The sequence below is a fragment of the Oryzias melastigma genome, linkage group LG11 (genome assembly GCF_002922805.2).
Source record: "Oryzias melastigma strain HK-1 linkage group LG11, ASM292280v2, whole genome shotgun sequence".
NCBI classification, from domain to species: Eukaryota; Metazoa; Chordata; class Actinopteri; order Beloniformes; family Adrianichthyidae; genus Oryzias; species Oryzias melastigma.
The window spans coordinates 788,822-805,940 of NC_050522.1; the positions used below are offsets into that span (position 1 = coordinate 788,822).

Sequence of the window (17,119 nt, forward strand, 5' to 3'; positions counted from 1 at the left end):
GATGGATGGATAGATGGATGGATGGATGGATGGATGGAGGGATGGATGGAGGGAGGGATGGAGGGCTGGACTAATAATTCACACTTCTGCCTGCAGGATGCCGTTGAGACATTTGAAAACTTCCACACAGCTTCAGTTTAAACTCACAGGAATTAATAACTTGTAAAGTATTCAGAGTGAAAAGTATTTTCTAGTTTGCCATTTTTCAAAATTCTGACCTATTACAAGCTTTCCTAATATTTCCTGTAACTTCTTAATTGAGGTTAATTTAACATGAAACATGGGGCTAGTGTCACGCACAGGAAGATTACGACTTCTATGACTCTGCATTTGTAGTTTTAATTATATTAATTAAAGTGTAAATAAAAATATGTTTTTTCTTTATTTTACTGGTTCATTGTTGGTTCTGGGTTCAGTTATACATGTTTTAACCTCATTCGAGGTGAGAAGGGATCCATTTCTCAGAAGTAGTAGAAGGACCTATACTGCATGGGCTTAAATCACAACTCTAAATCCAAAGTTCTGGTAACAGAAAGGTCAAATAAAAAGATTGCGTTGACGCTGAAGAACCGTAATTACACTAACAATGCAACAGAGCCGCTGATGCACCAGAGCTCCATCCTCTGCAGCTGTTGTGTAACCATACACATTTTTTTACTTTAAATTAGAACCAAACACACCAGATGGAGAGTTTTTAGAGTAATTCTGGAGTGAGTGCACAGAGGAGCGTGTGTGTCCATGTGTTTCAGAGGAGCCGCTGCCTGAGGGGGTGTGACTCATAAACACTGCAAAGAGAGTCATTACATTGTTCGCACACACCGGGCTCATTTCCTAAAAACACCACTGCAAATTCAGTCAGGAGAGGGTCGGGGAAAGGGGGGTCTAAAAATAGAAACCTGCACCATTTATGCTTACTTCCATTTTTTAAGCTCAGAAGGAGTTTGAACAAGCCTGCTGTGTGCACACAGAGGGAGGCGTAATCGCCGGAGGAGGTGTGGTGTTAATAATCAGGTGCTTGATTAATGAGCTAATGTGATCTGCATTCATCTCCTGAGGGAGGTGCATCTTCCAGATTGCGGAGCAGCAGATGAATGCGCAGGTACAAACTGTTGCCCGGAACCATATGTCTATGAAAATACAAGTATAAAGTGTTTGTATATGACAGATGTGTTATTCTACTGAAAATACTCATACCTAGGTACCTTAACCTGAGGTCATGAGTCAGAGTTTGCATTTCCCTCCACTTGGTTACATGTTTCCTGCTGCAGACACAACTTTGAATGCTTAAAGGTAAAAGCATTTAAAAATACCAAAACACATTGTAGAGAACCCCCTCAGAGCATACCATCAATAATTGACAGGAGTTTATGTCGTTTCCGCGGTTGGAGAGAAAACCTAATGTTAGCACAAAGAAGCTAATGTCAAGAAAATGTCATGGCAAAATGCCACTTTTGACGAGAATGGCCCACTAACATTTCTATGAAAAAACATCAAAGGAGGAATTTAAGACTTTTTTGTACCTAAGACTGGGTTGATAAAATCGATTAATCAATTTCAATTGACCTAAGCTTGATAAATTAATTATCAATCCATAAAAGTAGATGTCGATCTATCACTTTATGCTAGAGTCCGCTAGCTTGATGCTAACCTTAATGGGATTTCCCATAGGACGGCTAATGCTATTCGCTCGGTCGACCTAAACATTCATTTCTGACTAAACTAACAACTTTATAAACTCACAGACATGACTTTCCAAACTCTTAAGGAAATGTTTTAATCATTTGTTTCAATAATCTCACTTTCTTCTTCTTCTGAAATAAGGTGTTGTAACTAATTTCTTAGTTCTTTTATTTTGGAAGTTGTGTGGCCCTTCCGGGTTCCTGTAGAGACAGGAAAGGCATGGCTACTTCAGCTAGAGCTCTTTGTAAAAAAAAAGATTTTAAAAAAACTAATAATGAAGGAACGGTGTGCAGAACCACCACATGGTCCTGTCCTTGTCCTGTGTTGTTTTTTTTATACTTCGACGTGACGGATAAGCGAACCTCCCCAACTTCGGGTACACTGATGGCAGGGGTGGGATGGTGGGCCATCATGCAACCAGGACTTTCTTATGGACCCAGACGGACCGTGAACTAATATGATGGACACTTGTGTTTTAAATGGTGCAGCTCTTGTTGCAGCACATTCTCACTTCCAACTCTAATTTTGATTCTTTCCGCTTTTGTATTTTCTGATTTTGAAGGAATTTTTTTTATTTTTTTTTATAAAAATGACCAAATTCTGTTGTATCTGTACTGAAAATTGTACAGAATCAATTTGAAGTGACAGTTAGATATCAATTGCATCCAGATGTTCCACCAATCCTCAGCTACTTAAAGGTATATTGCACTGAATATTTAGACTTTTTTTCTGGACTATAACTTCAAGGATGTTTCTCCAACAGGACCTATTAAAATGTATTTTGAAGACCCCTGCAGTACTGTATTAACAATCTCACTATAATTTCACTAATACATTTTACAGCATGTAAACCGTTTCAGATTAATATGAAAATCTTCAAACCATTTCTAAACAAATGTGTGAACTCAAAAGTGAACTGAATTGAGTGAATTGAAAGAATAAAAAAAGAAAAAAGTCAGAATCAAATTAATTCTGGAAATTGTTGGCGATACCCATCCTTAGTAAGGTATACCCAGATATAAGAGGTATAACCAGGGTAGATTAAAATAAACTAGCGTATGAGAATTCAACTCTGTGTCTGTGTCGACTTAGTTTTACTTTAGTGAATTCTGAGACAGTTTTTGTATTTATAATCTTTTTCACAAGTGTTTTTTATTGATATTTGGAAAATTAATTAGCACACTGCCAAATGTGTTAAGATATATTTATGTAAAATATTCTAAAAAAGGAGAAAAAAAGCAAAGATATGTCAATCCTGTAGCAAAGCTGTTTTTCTATGTGTACTGGTGTCTATTTTTAAAAAGAAAGGAGACGTGCAGCTTTGTGGAAACGACAGAGCAATGAAGCTGATGAGTCACATGATGAAGTGATTAGAAAGGGGTATGCTGAGGTCAGAAGTGAACTTTTGGGTTCATGGAGAGAAAGTGAACCAGTGATGCAATATTTGCTTTGAAGATGATTCTGGAGAAGACCAGGGAAGGTCAGAAGGATCTGCATCGGGTATTTGTAGATCTAAGTGAGGGGTCACAACCTTTAACAGTAAAAGAGCCGTTTGGGCTCGTTTCCTACTGATCTAAACCTAGACGGAGCCGCATAGTCTTACTTTAGCCTTTAAGAAACTTGGATTTCCATTCAGGACCTTTTTTTGTTCTTTTTTTAAACATGAATTTTGTCTATTTTTTGGAACGAACAAAAGCAAAAATATAAAAACAAACCAGCATTTCTCAAAATGGGATTTATTTTAATGTTTTTACCGTTTACCTTTAGTAGAGGCCAAATTAGCGAAAAAGCTAGGTAATTACTTACTTACTATCTGAACTGCAAATTAAATCGGACAAAAATGTTAGCATGTTGCAAAAATAAAAGCCAAAATCTAAATTAGCATAAAAACTTCAGTTGACAGCATGTTGCTAAATTATTAGCTAAACCCCAAATTAGCATTAAATTCCGCAGTAAACTAAATTAATGTTAGCCTGTTGCTAAAATAGAAACTAAACTCTAAATGTGCCTAAAAACTCCAGTAGATGGCAAAATTAGTAAAAAAAAGTTAGCATATTTCTAAAATATTAGCTAAACTCCAAATTAGCATCAAAAATTTCAGTAGAGGCCAAATTAGCCAGAAAAAAGCTAGCTTGTTCAATTACTAGCTGAACTCCGAAATAGCCTAAAATTCCTCAGTAAGTCAAATTAGTCAAAAAAGTTAGCCTGTTTCTAAAATAGAAATTCTAAATTATCCCCCAAAAACTTCAGTAGATAACAGATTAGCCAATAATGCTAAAAATTAGCTAAACTCCAAATTTTTGAAACTTGCTATTTTATTTTTCTTCAGCCAGAGAGTCGCCATGGAGAGATAAAAGAGCCACATGTGGCTCTGGAGCCGCAGGTTGCAGACTCCTGATCTAGAGTAAGTCTATGACAGGATCCAGAGAGAGGAACTGTGGTTCGGATGAGGAAGTCTGGAATGACAGAACAATGTTGGAGTTGTTCAGGAGATGGATGAGGGCTGTAAGGCCGTGGTGACAGAGTTCACGGTGGAGGCGGGATAGCCTTGAACTCCTACTTGTTTGCTAAGATTCTACGAAGATGTGAAGAGGCTTATGCGAGCAGGTTGAACTGGGTGGAGGAAGGTTTCAGGTGAAGCTTCAGGTGTCTGTCTGAGAGTCTGAAGAAACTTTTGACATCAGGTTTTACCTGCTGATGCTTCTCAAACTCCAGCTTAATGGGCGACTTGATGCAGTTGCAGGTGTCCTGATAGGTCTGCTTCAGAGCCAGGTCCATCAGACGTTTGTGATACGCCCCGGCCAGGTTACCGCAGGTGAAGATGATGACATTAGCCAAAATCTGTGGCACAAGTAAGAGATGATTGTTGTCTTTAAAAATAAAGAATATAAAAATAGAGAATATGAATGGATGGATTCAACTTCAGTAACTGAAGAAGGTGATACGAGTTTAAGCTTTTCACTCTAGTTGTGTTTATATTTCCAATATGGCTGTGAAAGTTAACGCATTAACACACATGATTGATCAAAAATAATTAATGGGTTAATATGTATTGATGCAAATTATTAAGAGAAACAGTTATTCGCTTTAACTCGGCGGTTCAAGCTTCCACAGCGTGTTAAAACATTTCGTCGGGTATCAACCCACTTATACCACTTATGGTCACTTACAAAAGAAATAAATATTCGATCAGTTTTCAGTATTTTATTCTTGCTATTTTTGTGGTTCAGATCACTTTTTCACAAAAAGCGGACAATTTGATCTGTGCCATGTTATTGTGGCAGGTTGGTTTAATCAGGCTGATGTGCAGGTGCAGATAATCCTACCCAGGTGCTGCTAATAAGCACCTGAGCTGACATAACCAGATTCTTGGGCTGAGACTACCTCCCTTCACGGGTTGCCACTGGGCTCCACTGCCCGTGCAGTGGTAGTTGGAAGACCTAGTCGTATTGCAAATCAGCATGCGACTAGGTAAAAGTGAATTTGAGTAAATTGCTTCCTACAGGGTTATGTAGGTGGAACCCGCTGCTGTTGTGGGGTCTTTTTTTGTGTCTGGTTTTATCCGTCAAGACTGGCTACGGATGCTCCACGGGTCCTCCACGTCAGCTCCACTGGGTCAACCGCACAGCTGCAACCCCTGCACTCCCTCTGCTCAGCGGATCATATTGGTGCTTCTGGAACCTGGTGGCCTGTCGGGACTGGTACTCCTACGTTTTGCCGGAGTCCTGCTGGAGCAGCCGACAGACTAACGTTTTTTACTTGATTCTTTTATTGACCTGTATACCACAGAGGGGCTATTTGCCTGTTCATTTGTTTTAATCTTTCAGAGCTGCAGCAACAGGGACTGGTTCTCAAGTTGACATTCTGGTTGTTTGGTGCTGTTCCCTGGGTTTTGTGCTTTTCTTTTATGTTTATGCATGCGTTTGTTTTTGGTTATTTATTCTGCTTGAGCAACCAGGTCTCTGTTGCAGGTGGGCTCTAGGCCCCAATGGTTTTTATCACAGGTCTTTTAGTAACTCATTACTTTTAAACTATTTATAAATAAACTTTTTTTTAAATCTGGAACCACGCCTCCATCTGGTTTGAGTCCCCCTTTAGTGTGTGCCTGAACTGCTCGTGTTGCCACATTATACTAACAAATTTAACCTGGTAAACCATTCCGATTAATTGTGATTAATCCCAACACAAAAGTGTCACAAAAGTGACAGCGGTAATTAAAAATAAATGTTCTAAATTTTAGAGTTTCATGTGTGATTTCATATTGTGACTATCCGCAGATAATAAGGGGTCGGGAAATACTCAAACTTAAAAAAAAATATAGCGATTAATCGTGATTAATCTTTTAACAGGTTTGTGATCAATTAGTTAATGTTTTTAATCAATTCCCGGCCCTAATTTCCAATAAAAGGCTCTTTAGTGATTAGCATTATCTGAAAGATTGTGAAGCCAGCATCAGAAATGGGATGCATAATAGTTTTCGGTATTGTTTTTTTTTTAGATATCTAATTTAACTCAATAAAGGTGATTCTGCTTTTTAAGATAAACCCTTTCAGACAAACAGGAGCCTCAAATTCTGTATATATTTCACTGGAAGTTGATGAAAGTCCTGCATCATGTTGCCTCTTTTATACAGATTATTAAAATATATACATCAATAATTTCTGTTGCACAATAAGCTTGCTGCCGCCAGCCCAACAAACTCTGGTGAACATGTATGGCTGTGAGTGAAGAGTCTTTCCTGACACTAAAGTTTCCACAGCATTGACATAAATCCGTCTTACCTGCCAAACTAGAGGTTCCAGTTCAGCAGCAGTGGAGGAGAGACAGATGCTGAGGGTGACCGTGTGTGAGAGGCAGGTTATCCCGCTGGCGATTACGGCCCATTTCATGGAGAATGGCAGCATCGTGTAGACGATGAAGACGATGAAGAGGAAGAAAGACACCTGAAACAGGAAATAACAGCAATGCAAAATCATTTCACGCTAGAGCCAATCAGGTTTTATCTTTAGGCGTGAATAGCTACTTTATTTAAATGAACCATTTCATGAGAAACTGACTCAGTTCATTGACTTTGTTATTCTTAACTTGTACTATTCTAGTTTTCTAAACGGTTATTTTAACTTAGTTAAAAATCACATCAGTGCTTCTGACAACACGCCTGCTTTGCATGATGGGGAAGTAATACGAGATTACATTTAACAATTTTCAAACTGTTTTCGTCAAGACCTGCAATTAACTTGCATTGATTTCCTTCCCCACTCTGACGTCTATTAGATACTTCATATACATCTACTGTAGATGTCTACAGTCACATCTCTGACAACTCTACGTTTGAAGACAAAAACGTGTACCACATAAAACAATCATTTCGAGGCCAAATAGAATCAGTTTCAGTTAAAGTGCTTAGCAAAAAAATTCACATATAAATAAAGCTTTGATGATAGTGCAGAGTTTGGGATTAATTACACGAGGCAGCTCCTTCTTATTCAGACTATTACAGTGTTCTAGCCGCATAGACACAAAGGCATGATTAAGAAGTTGTAGATCTTCATATGACACCATTTTTCTGAGCTTAGGAAGCAATTCTTGATGAGTTTTTTGGAGTGCTGCTCCAGCGACATATCTCAGTCAAAAATAAGACTCTCTTGGCCAATAACCTGGCCTACAGAACTCAAATGCTGCTTAATGGCCTCATCAGGGGCAATTGTGTTTCTGTTTTCTCTGAGTTTAGCTGCAGAGAGTCATCAGGAAGTTCAGAGTAATATAGCTGAATGTCATCAGCAAAGAAGCGGTACGAGACGTCGCTGAACTGCTGGATGAGAAACAGGACAGGCCCCCAGACATTGCCCTGAGGAACACCGCTCAGTAAGTCTGCTGACTTAGACACTATGTGGTTAGCCACAACCCTGGAACTCCGACCAGATAACTTAGAGGAAAACCAATGGAGAACTGACCCTGACAAACCAATCACAACCCTCAATCTTTCCAAAAAGTAATGATGGATTCTTGTAAACATTTATATCGTTAACCAAATTGAAGTCACCGCCTAAAAGTATTTTGAGTTCATACAGCAGTATAATGCAAAGTGGGAGGCCAAAACATGTTAGGTAAAAAGAAAGAAAAGTTAGTTTAGCAGTTTCAGAAGAAGAATATGAAAGGACATGTCAGGTCACAACCGGGTCATTCTTGGAGAGAATTCTGCTGAAAAAACATCACGAGATATTTTTATCACTGCGATTTCTATAGGTTCTGGGACTGTTCAGTTGTTCTAAAATACTGGGTTATGATATATATGCAGAACATGTCAATGATTGGTTTTTCAGGTACATTTGACGCTATGTTTTTTTGTAACTGGACTTAGGATGGATTGAACAAAATGGACAAAAAAATGACTTTAAATTCTGCAGGCAGCAAGTAAAAAAAGCTGTCCACACAGAAAGGTCTTAACTGGGATTTGAACCAGGGGCTTTTATGCTGTGAGGCGGGAATGTTAACCACTACAGCGCTACTGAGGTTTCAGTTTTTTTCTTAGGAAATTTTCCAAAACTTTCACAAATGCTTTCTTGAGTCTCTCGGAGAAGAGGTGAAACATCCTCCAAAAAAAAAGTTCCATTGACAGCTTTTTCTTTCACTAACTACTTCTAAAAACGCAGCTGTATGAATGAGTATCTTCACAGACGTTTACAGTATTACGTAAAGACAAAGAGCAGGGCAGTGGTTTGTGTCCACTCGTATCTTCAGTTGCTAAGGGAACCAACAGTATGAAGGATGAGCAGATGCTGTGCTTTCTAAAGTCCTTCTGTATTTATCCTGTAACTTCTAACAGCTTCCATCTCTGAAATCCCACCTCCCAAAAACTGAGAAGTGTGGAGAGTGTGAGATCTGATCTTGATTGGGCAGATAAGTAAAATTGAGAACAGCAGCCGAAAATCAGGAGCGCCACCTGCTTTTGTCGGGAGTAGGAGACACTCCACCTCACTCCGCTGGAATCTTAATGAATCCCCAAACCCTCTGAGATGGGAGCTTCATCAGCTCAGCTTTTACGGTTCTCCTTTCTGAAAACACTGATGCTTAATTATTCTGGCTGAAATTGTTGTTCTCTTGTACATCATTTAGTTTCAATTATACCAGACATACTGAAACACTTCGGGATTTCTAGGTCTGAAAGCCTTGTTCTATCTGCCCTCCAGCTCTTAGATAATGTGGCTGACACGGCTCACAAGTTTTAAATGTATTTATTTTAATTGTTTAAATGTCCAGGTTTTACTCAGCATCTTTTTAAATGTATTATTTATTGTTGTAGTATTATTTTTTTTACCATGGGTTGATCTGAAGTATGAATGTTGCACTGACCAGGAGGCCCTTTTTAATTGAAGTGTACCTGAGACGATGACAAATAAAGATATTTATCTATCAAAACACAACGACAAAAGTGGAAGCACGACAACAAAAGCCACAACAGAAATGAATGCCAGACCCTTTTTTAAGTTTCATTCAGTTTCAAGCTTTTGGCACTTCAATAACTTGAAACTTTGTAAGTAAGTTTTGTTTAAATAGCACCTTTCACAGACAAAATTCACAAGGTGCTTCACACGTTAAAAGCATAAAAACAAAAATTTCAGAAGGTAAAAACATAAAAGACAAAGCTTTGCAGATTCTAAACATTGATGATAAAAACCTCACAAGCTACGAGACATAAAAAACAAGAGCAAGAACTGCATTAAACAATCACTACAAGCCCAATTAAAACAGATTCAGTTAAAATGCTGAGCAAAATCAAAGGTTTTAAGTTGGTTTTTAAAAGAGTGAACAGAGTCCAGGAAGAGAGGGAGCTCATCCTAGAGTTTAGGAGCAGGTCCTCTGGTCCGAAAGCATATGTGAGGGACCATCACCAGGTTCTGATCCACAGACCTCAGCGCATGAGACGGTCTGTAGGGAGAGATCAAATCACAGACATATGAAGGAGCTTGGTCATGGAGGGCTATAAAAGTCAGAACTAAAATTATAAATTGGAGGCAACTGGGAGCCAATGAGGATTGGAGAGATGTGAGCTCTACTCCTAGTGCGGGTCAAGATCCTCGCAGCAGAGTTTCAAATTAACTGCAGACGAGACAGCTCCTTCTTATTCAGACAGGAAAACAAACTACCCCCAGCAGCCCAGCACAGTGACCTCTGTTGCCCCGGGGCTGGCAGGGTATACTATCTCAGCCAGACACTGGGTGGCGACGCTCGCTTGCTCTGCCAAACCTTGGGAAGCATAGCTTTCCACCGGGTCGGTGGTTAGCGTTAGCTGATCGCTCCAACTTCATGGGCTCTGAGACAGGCTGCGTGTATCCAGTGAATCCTCATATGACCTAACATTGAAACTTGACGCCTCCGCCGCTCAGATCACAGCCGCTGTGAATGCACCTCAACCCAGTTTTAGTCCGCTTGGTTGGCTTTTGTCATCGTGTTGTCTGCCTTTGTCAACATGCTTCAGATTTTGTCATCGTGTTGTGGAATTTGTCACTATGCTTCAGCTTTTGTTGTTGTGCTTCAGCTTTAGTCGTTGGGTTGTCTGCTTTTGCCATTGTGCTTCGGCTTTTGTCCTTGAGTTGTGGCTTTTGTCATTATGATTTGGCTTTTGCCGTCGTGCTTCAACTTTAGTTGTTGCATTGTCTCCTTTTTTTCGTTGTGCTTCGGCTTTTGCCGTCGTGTTGTGGCTTTTGTCAACATGCATCAGATTTTGTTGTTGTGTTGTGGCTTTTGCTGTCGTGCTTCAGCTTTTGTCCTCGTGCTTCATTTTTAGTCATTGCGTTGTCTGCTTTTGTCATTGTGCTTTGGCTTTTGTTGTTGTGCTTCTGCTTTTGTCCGATGCTGTCGCCTTTTTCATTGTGCTTCGGCTTTAGTCGTTGCATTGTCTGCTTTTGTCGTTGTGCTTCGGCTTTTGTCCTCGTATTATCTGCTTTTTTTCTTGCGTTTCAGCTTTTGTTGTTGTGTTTTTGTCTTTTGTCTTTTTGAGCTTCAGCTTTTGTCGTCATGTTGTCAACTTTTGTTGTCTTGCTTCAGCTTTTGTCTTTGTGCTTCAGCTTTTGTCGTCATGATGTCAGTTTTTGTCGTCATGTTGTGGGTCGTCATTGTGCTTCGGCTTTTGTTGTTGTGTGTTTTGCATTCATATGATCTTTCAGGCCACCGTACTTAGAGGACTCAAAGGCGTCCGTAACAAAGAGGTAGTTCAGCTTCATCTGAAGAAGGCGTGTTTCCAGAAGGACGAGGAGCAGGTGAGCCTGTTCAGGAGGAGGTCGAGAGGTCAAACTCTAATGAGTGTGGAGATGACCGTCCTCCGTCTCTGCCCCGCTCTGACCCCGTCACTCTGATTTTTGATGAAGGTCCTCAGAGTGGAGAGCTCTGCTGGTTCCATCAGACACGCCGGTTTCTCAAAAGTCACAATCAATCCGATTCACCGAGACAGCAGCTGTTCTGCTTTCTTAAAGGTTCGTCTTGATTTCTGTCTCATCTTTTACTCAACACTTCAGTCCTTTCACTCACCGAGAGACAAAAAAGAGTGAATTGATTCCATGCAGCAAAATCTAAAAGTTAGAAATAAAAATTTGTTAAGACAATGAAACAGAAATGTGTGAGAAAGTCCATTTATTTTCCCTCAGACTTTTCTACTGAATGTTAATGATTCTTTTTAATACAGAGAAGAAAAGACGGAATTTTCCTCCTTTAATAATGCATGAGTTTTACCTCAAGCTTTTACTTCTTCTCAGAATTTACATGAAAAATTCCGTACAGAAAGACGAACACAAATACACAAACTCCCACACAGGCAGAGAAAACACACAAATACAGATGCACATGCGCCCACACGTGTATTATTAAACACACCAAATCTCTTGCTAACCAATGAGTTGAGATACATGTCAGACTCGTCTTTGAAACAGTTAAACTTCACTTTGCTCCTTTTGATTGTTCCACATTTTTGACTGAAAATTGTTTCTCGTTTACAATTTTGGGTTTGGATTTAAAAGCCCCACTGCACCATATTTTTCTGTTGTAAAATGTTCCCAGTCGTCTTTCAATTATGATTATGCAGCTTTTAGCCAAAATCAAAAGACCTTTATTGTTTTTTAAGACATATTTTATTCCCAGCAGCAGTTGCTCATTAGAAATATAATTCTGGTTTGTGGGCGGAGCTTATGACTTGGAGCGACTCCGCCCCCCTCTCCTCCTCGTCGCTGGGAAGGAGCTCGTCCAGAGGCCTGCTCGGACCAGGAAAATTCCTGTGTGAAAGGAGGCGGAGCCACGGAGAGAGACTTTGGCACGCCCAGTCACTCGTTGCAACACTAGCCACAGATTTTTCAAGCATCCAGTTTTCTGATCAAACACGATTTGAATTAATAAAAACTCAGAAACGCAGTTTTCATCCTAAAAGATTTCAAATAGTTCCTCTACTGAGAAATAAAATTCTATAAAAAAGACCATTTTCTTTGGAGTGAGTCTTGAATGACTTGAACTTTTTTGTATCTATAGACCCAGAAATAAACATTTTACAGATGTGTACTCTTATAAAATTCCTCCGTTTCTCATACTGATCATGATGGGACTTTGAAAAAGCAGAAAAAAACAACAGTCTGTTTTCTGTTCTCTAAACTTACTATTAAATTGTACTTAAAAAAAAAATTGGATTGCTTGGATATAAGTGAGCTAAGACACTTTTAGAGCAAAACGCAAATCAGATGTAAAAGTTAAAGCGGAGCTTCTAAAAAAGCACATCGTTCAGTTTATAGTAGTGTATGAGTATGATAGAATATGTGAATGAATGGAATCTTGATTGATTGCTTGATTTCAATCATAGATTATGAAAAATTCAGGACAAAACACTAATTTTTCAAACTCATTACAGAAATAATGAAATGCATTGATTAAAAAAAAGAAAACAAAGACACTCTTATGTCACATTTAATTCATTAAAAATGGTAATTATTAACTAAAGTCAAGAAGTTTTATTGATTGCTTGAAAAGGAGTGGGAAGAAGCGCATTTATATAATCCCACCCCGACTTAGTTACCTCATTTTACAGCTCTGTATAGTTATGTAATCCGGTTCTGATCAGTTCAAATGTTTTTTTTTCCAAGTGGCAAAGTAAAGTTTTTGTTGACTATCTGTTAATCTCATAAAACATTATTTCATGACTTTAGTGAACAGTAACATCATGTAATCTCACACATTATGTAAGTTATTATATATTATAATAATAGATATTATTTGTGTACAAGTATATTGACATTTGTGAATGAATATATCAGTAGTCATAAATGACTTAAACTGCATTTTTGTACGAATAAAACAAGGACTGATCAGCTGTAACACAACTGCAATCATTTTTTTCAACTATTGCTAAGAAATGTTAAAAATTTAAATCTGTACCTGCAGTCCTTGTGGTCTCTGTGATTTAATTACTTCTCTTAAGATAATTATAGGCCTTCACTGAAGGCTTTACAGGCCCTGACGGTACTGAACCTAAAAAGGGGAAGTCATCCATTGATAATTAAATCAAGTGGGTCAGCTGGTAGTTTTGAAGACATTTTAAACAGTTACAATGCAGTTCCTGATGCTGCACCTCAAAGCCACAAAGACGATTGAATTGGGGGCGTGGTTTCACTAAAACACAATCTCACTCTCTTGATGTGCTACACAATTTGATCAGAACCCTACCTGATCCCACGGACTCAGTCTTCCTCCGGAGAACATGAACAGATAACCCATGGTGACCAGACAGGCCCATATGAGGAGGGAGAAGAGGTGCAGCATCCGCTTGAAGACAGACTCGATGCAGACGAGGATGAAGATGGACAGGAACAGGAAGAGCGCGGTGGGCACCGCGATCAAGAACGTCAGGTGGTCCTCAGACTTCTAGAAACACAAAATAAACACTTGTTTGGTTATATGGTCATAAAAAAGGCATTTTAAGATATAATATAATATAATATATACATTTAAGCGTAATAACAATAAACTTTACTGCATTATGGTTCTACCCCTCTACTTTTTTATCTTAAACTCCCTTTTTTTCTTCCATTTCTTTCGTTCACTTATCCATCTCAAACCATCCCCCTCTCTTCTTCTCTTTTTCCCGTCTGGTCCAAAAAGAAAGTATACAAACATAAATCTTTTAAAATTTAACCACAAATACAAAAGAGGTTTATACAAATATACACCTCTTGTGTCTGAAGATCCATAACTCCCTGATCTGTTTAACACAAAAGGCCTTCAGCTCTGATGTGTTTACTCAGCTGTTAGACAGGACAAACTAAAAAAAAACTACAAAACTTTGACCTTTCTAGAGAAATCAGGTATTGAGAGCACGCAGCAAATCCTGGTCTTTAGAGGACCCATGAGTTCTTAGATCTCTGCCTTCCTTTTCTAACTGGACACAGATACAATTTAGTTTAGTTATTAAGATTCAGTTCTTAAACTCCAACACAAAAAGCAAAAATCATCAGACAGTAATTTAATAATTGTGTTTGTCACAATCCAGTTCAGTTCAGATTATTCCATAGCCAGATAATCCTAATAGAACATTATGAAAGTGAAACAAAGACTGTGTACAACATCTACTGAGATCTACATAATCCTTCATTTATTATGAGTAGATTCAGGTAAGACATAATTCAGACAGATTGGGAAGAGAATGAAGACAATGCTCAATGTATCATCATCTAATGACAACTAAAGTATGTCTTCTTTTTAAGAGACTATTTTAAAGGACAGTAAACTCAAAGTATTTTTTAATTCACACAATCTGAGTGTGTTAAATAACAATGTTTTCAAATCTAATGGAATTTAAGTAAATATTTATTTCACTACATTTTTTGTAACAGCAACATCTCCTGTCAACCCACAACTACTGATATGATCCATACTGGGCCTAGAAACACAGTTTTTGTTCTTTATGACAAATTATTATGGAGCATAAAGACAAGCAAAAGAAGAGCGGCTCCACAGTCAACCTTGAACGGTATCTTTGCATTTCTGTTGACTGTCTGACTTTGTTCTGGGTTGTATTGAAATTAATTTCAGTATTGAGTGAATTTCCGCTTTGTGGGATTAATACAATTGTTTTTTTGTTCTAATAAGTTATTGTTCTGATATGCTAAAAGGGTGAAAGAATGTGCCGCTGAGGCTGCTAGCATACATGTAAGTCCTCTTAAACTGCAGAACGAATAGTTGCTTTTGATTTCTTCTTACTTAGCAGACCTGTTAGGCATCAAACACTTCAGTTTTTTAAATCTGGGGTAGCGACCTGCGAGAATCCGCTGCAGCTTCCCGGTGAGTCCTCAGCAAACCATGTATTCAAGTGAAAATCTAAGGAAATTTATTAACATACCGGAACAGCTCTGACAAAAAGGTGTTAGTTTTGCATCAACCTAGCTAGCAAGGCCAAATGGCCCCATAATGTTTAAAAGTGGGCTGAAAATGTGGGCCACGATTTGAGTTTGTCCTCAGTTTCTGTGCTAGCCCCACCTGTGTTTACCCACATTGACTTAAGTAGGAACTCAGTGGGTTAGCTCGCTACAACACAGTTCACTAGCACGCAACAGAGGAGCTAGCTACAGTTGAGCTCGCTAGCTCGATACAGAGGAGTTCACTAGCATGCTACAGCGGCACGCTCCAGCTCGCTATAGAGGACCTCACTAGCTCACTACAGTAGAGCTTGCTAGCTTGATACTTGGAGCTCGTGAGCTTGATGTAGACGATCTTGCTAGCATGCTACAGCGGCACTCGCTAGCTCACTATAGAGGACCTCACTAGCTCGCTACACTGGAGCTTGCTAGCTTGCTACAGAGGAGCTTGCTACAACAGAGTTTGCTAGCAGGCTACAGAGGAGCATGCTAGCATGCTACAGCAGCACTCACCAGCTCACTATAGAGGACCTCACTAGCTCACTACGCTGTCCATCGGGCAGCTGGCTAGCGTAGCGAGTCAACCCACTGAGTTCCCACTTAAGTCAATATGGGCAAACACAGGTGGGGCCACCACAGAAACTGCAGACAAACCCAGTCGGGGCTCAAATTTTCCGCCAACTTTTCAACCATATGGGGTCCACTTGGCCTTGCTGGCTGGGAAAAGGTAAAATGTTCACAACCCTTTCACACTCACACAGGGATTTAGCTTTCATGACATCATCAGCTTTTCACTTATTTGTGGATCAAAAAGAGGAAGCAGCTGCACATTTCTGATGGTGACCTGTCTAATCTGTGAAAAAGCCTTTCCAAACAGCTTGAAGCCACTTCCCTTGACATGTCACAGATGGAGGGGGCTGTGTCTACATCTAACGTTGTCCTGAATTGTAACCCAGAACAAATGCTTCCTTTATTTATCCCAACCTAGTTCAACCAGTGACATAAAAACAAAAGGACGTGGCGGTAAGAGCCGCACGGCGAGGCTCCAGTCTCTGCACCATCAGGACAAAATGCATCAAATTGGTTATGGAGGAACTTGAGGAGAAGGGGACAGTTGGCGCTGGAGGGTGCATGATGAAAACACGTGTATGGCGTCTATTTAATATTTAACATCCCTAAGGAAGCAGAGCTGGTGGCATATTTCCTCAAATCTGTTCCCAGCTGGGTTTGGAATTTCATCAATTATCAACAACAGTTCAGTAGAAGCAACCATAAAACAAAAGATATTTTACGCTGCTTGGATATTCTGATGGGTACATTTGTTTCTTTTATTTTTGAATGTCTTAAAGGTATATAAATGAAATTGCTAGTTTTAATTACTGCTGTCATGCAATAACAATTTTTATGTGGTTAAATCATTGCGGCCTGCAATTAATTAATTAAAGTCATCTTTTTTTAACTGAACCTAAAAATTGCTTCACTTTAAAGCGTAGGTCCCCAAACATTTAATCTCTGATGTGGGGCTGGGGTCAGTTTGTAGGCTAACAGAAAAAGTGCAGCAATCACAGCCAAAATGTAAACATTTACAGTTTTCTAGAAAGATGCATAAAACCAAATTTAGAATGAATAATTTCTGCAATCTTCATCGAAAAATATTATCAAAACATTTGAAAAACTAGATATATAACATTACCTGCAATAATAATAGCATAAATGCTGTAAGCTGAATGTGACAGCTGAAGATGCTAGTGCTGATAGCTGAAAATGCTGAAGTTAATAGCTGAAAACGCTGAGACTGATAGCTAAATTATTAGTGAAATGCCAAATTAACCCGAGAAACTGAATTAAATTCTAAATTATCCAAAACAGTGAGCCTGTAGTGGAAATATTAGCAAAACTCCAAAATAGTAAAAAAAAATTAAGGCAAAGCCTAAATTAGCTAAAACAGCTAGTCTGAGGCGGCCGGACCAGCCACGGCCCCCACCTATTGTATCAGAAGAGACCACAACCCACCTTAGGTCCCGTGCCAAATGGGACCCCCGCTCTCTACA

The 17,119-nt window shown here is 39.1% G+C and overlaps 1 protein-coding gene across 1 annotated transcript in view; it reads right to left on the reverse strand.

The window, feature by feature from the left end:
* adcy2b (adenylate cyclase 2b (brain)) overlaps positions 1 to 17,119 on the reverse strand; it is a 67,363-nt gene that overhangs the window by 39,885 nt on the left and 10,359 nt on the right. The window contains exons 2-4 of the mRNA XM_024257887.2: positions 13,381 to 13,578; positions 6,462 to 6,623; positions 4,372 to 4,521 (exon numbers count right to left, since the gene is read on the reverse strand). Of these exons, the coding sequence (XP_024113655.1) occupies positions 4,372 to 4,521; positions 6,462 to 6,623; positions 13,381 to 13,578 (510 nt within the window). The remainder of the gene's footprint in view (positions 1 to 4,371; positions 4,522 to 6,461; positions 6,624 to 13,380; positions 13,579 to 17,119) is intronic.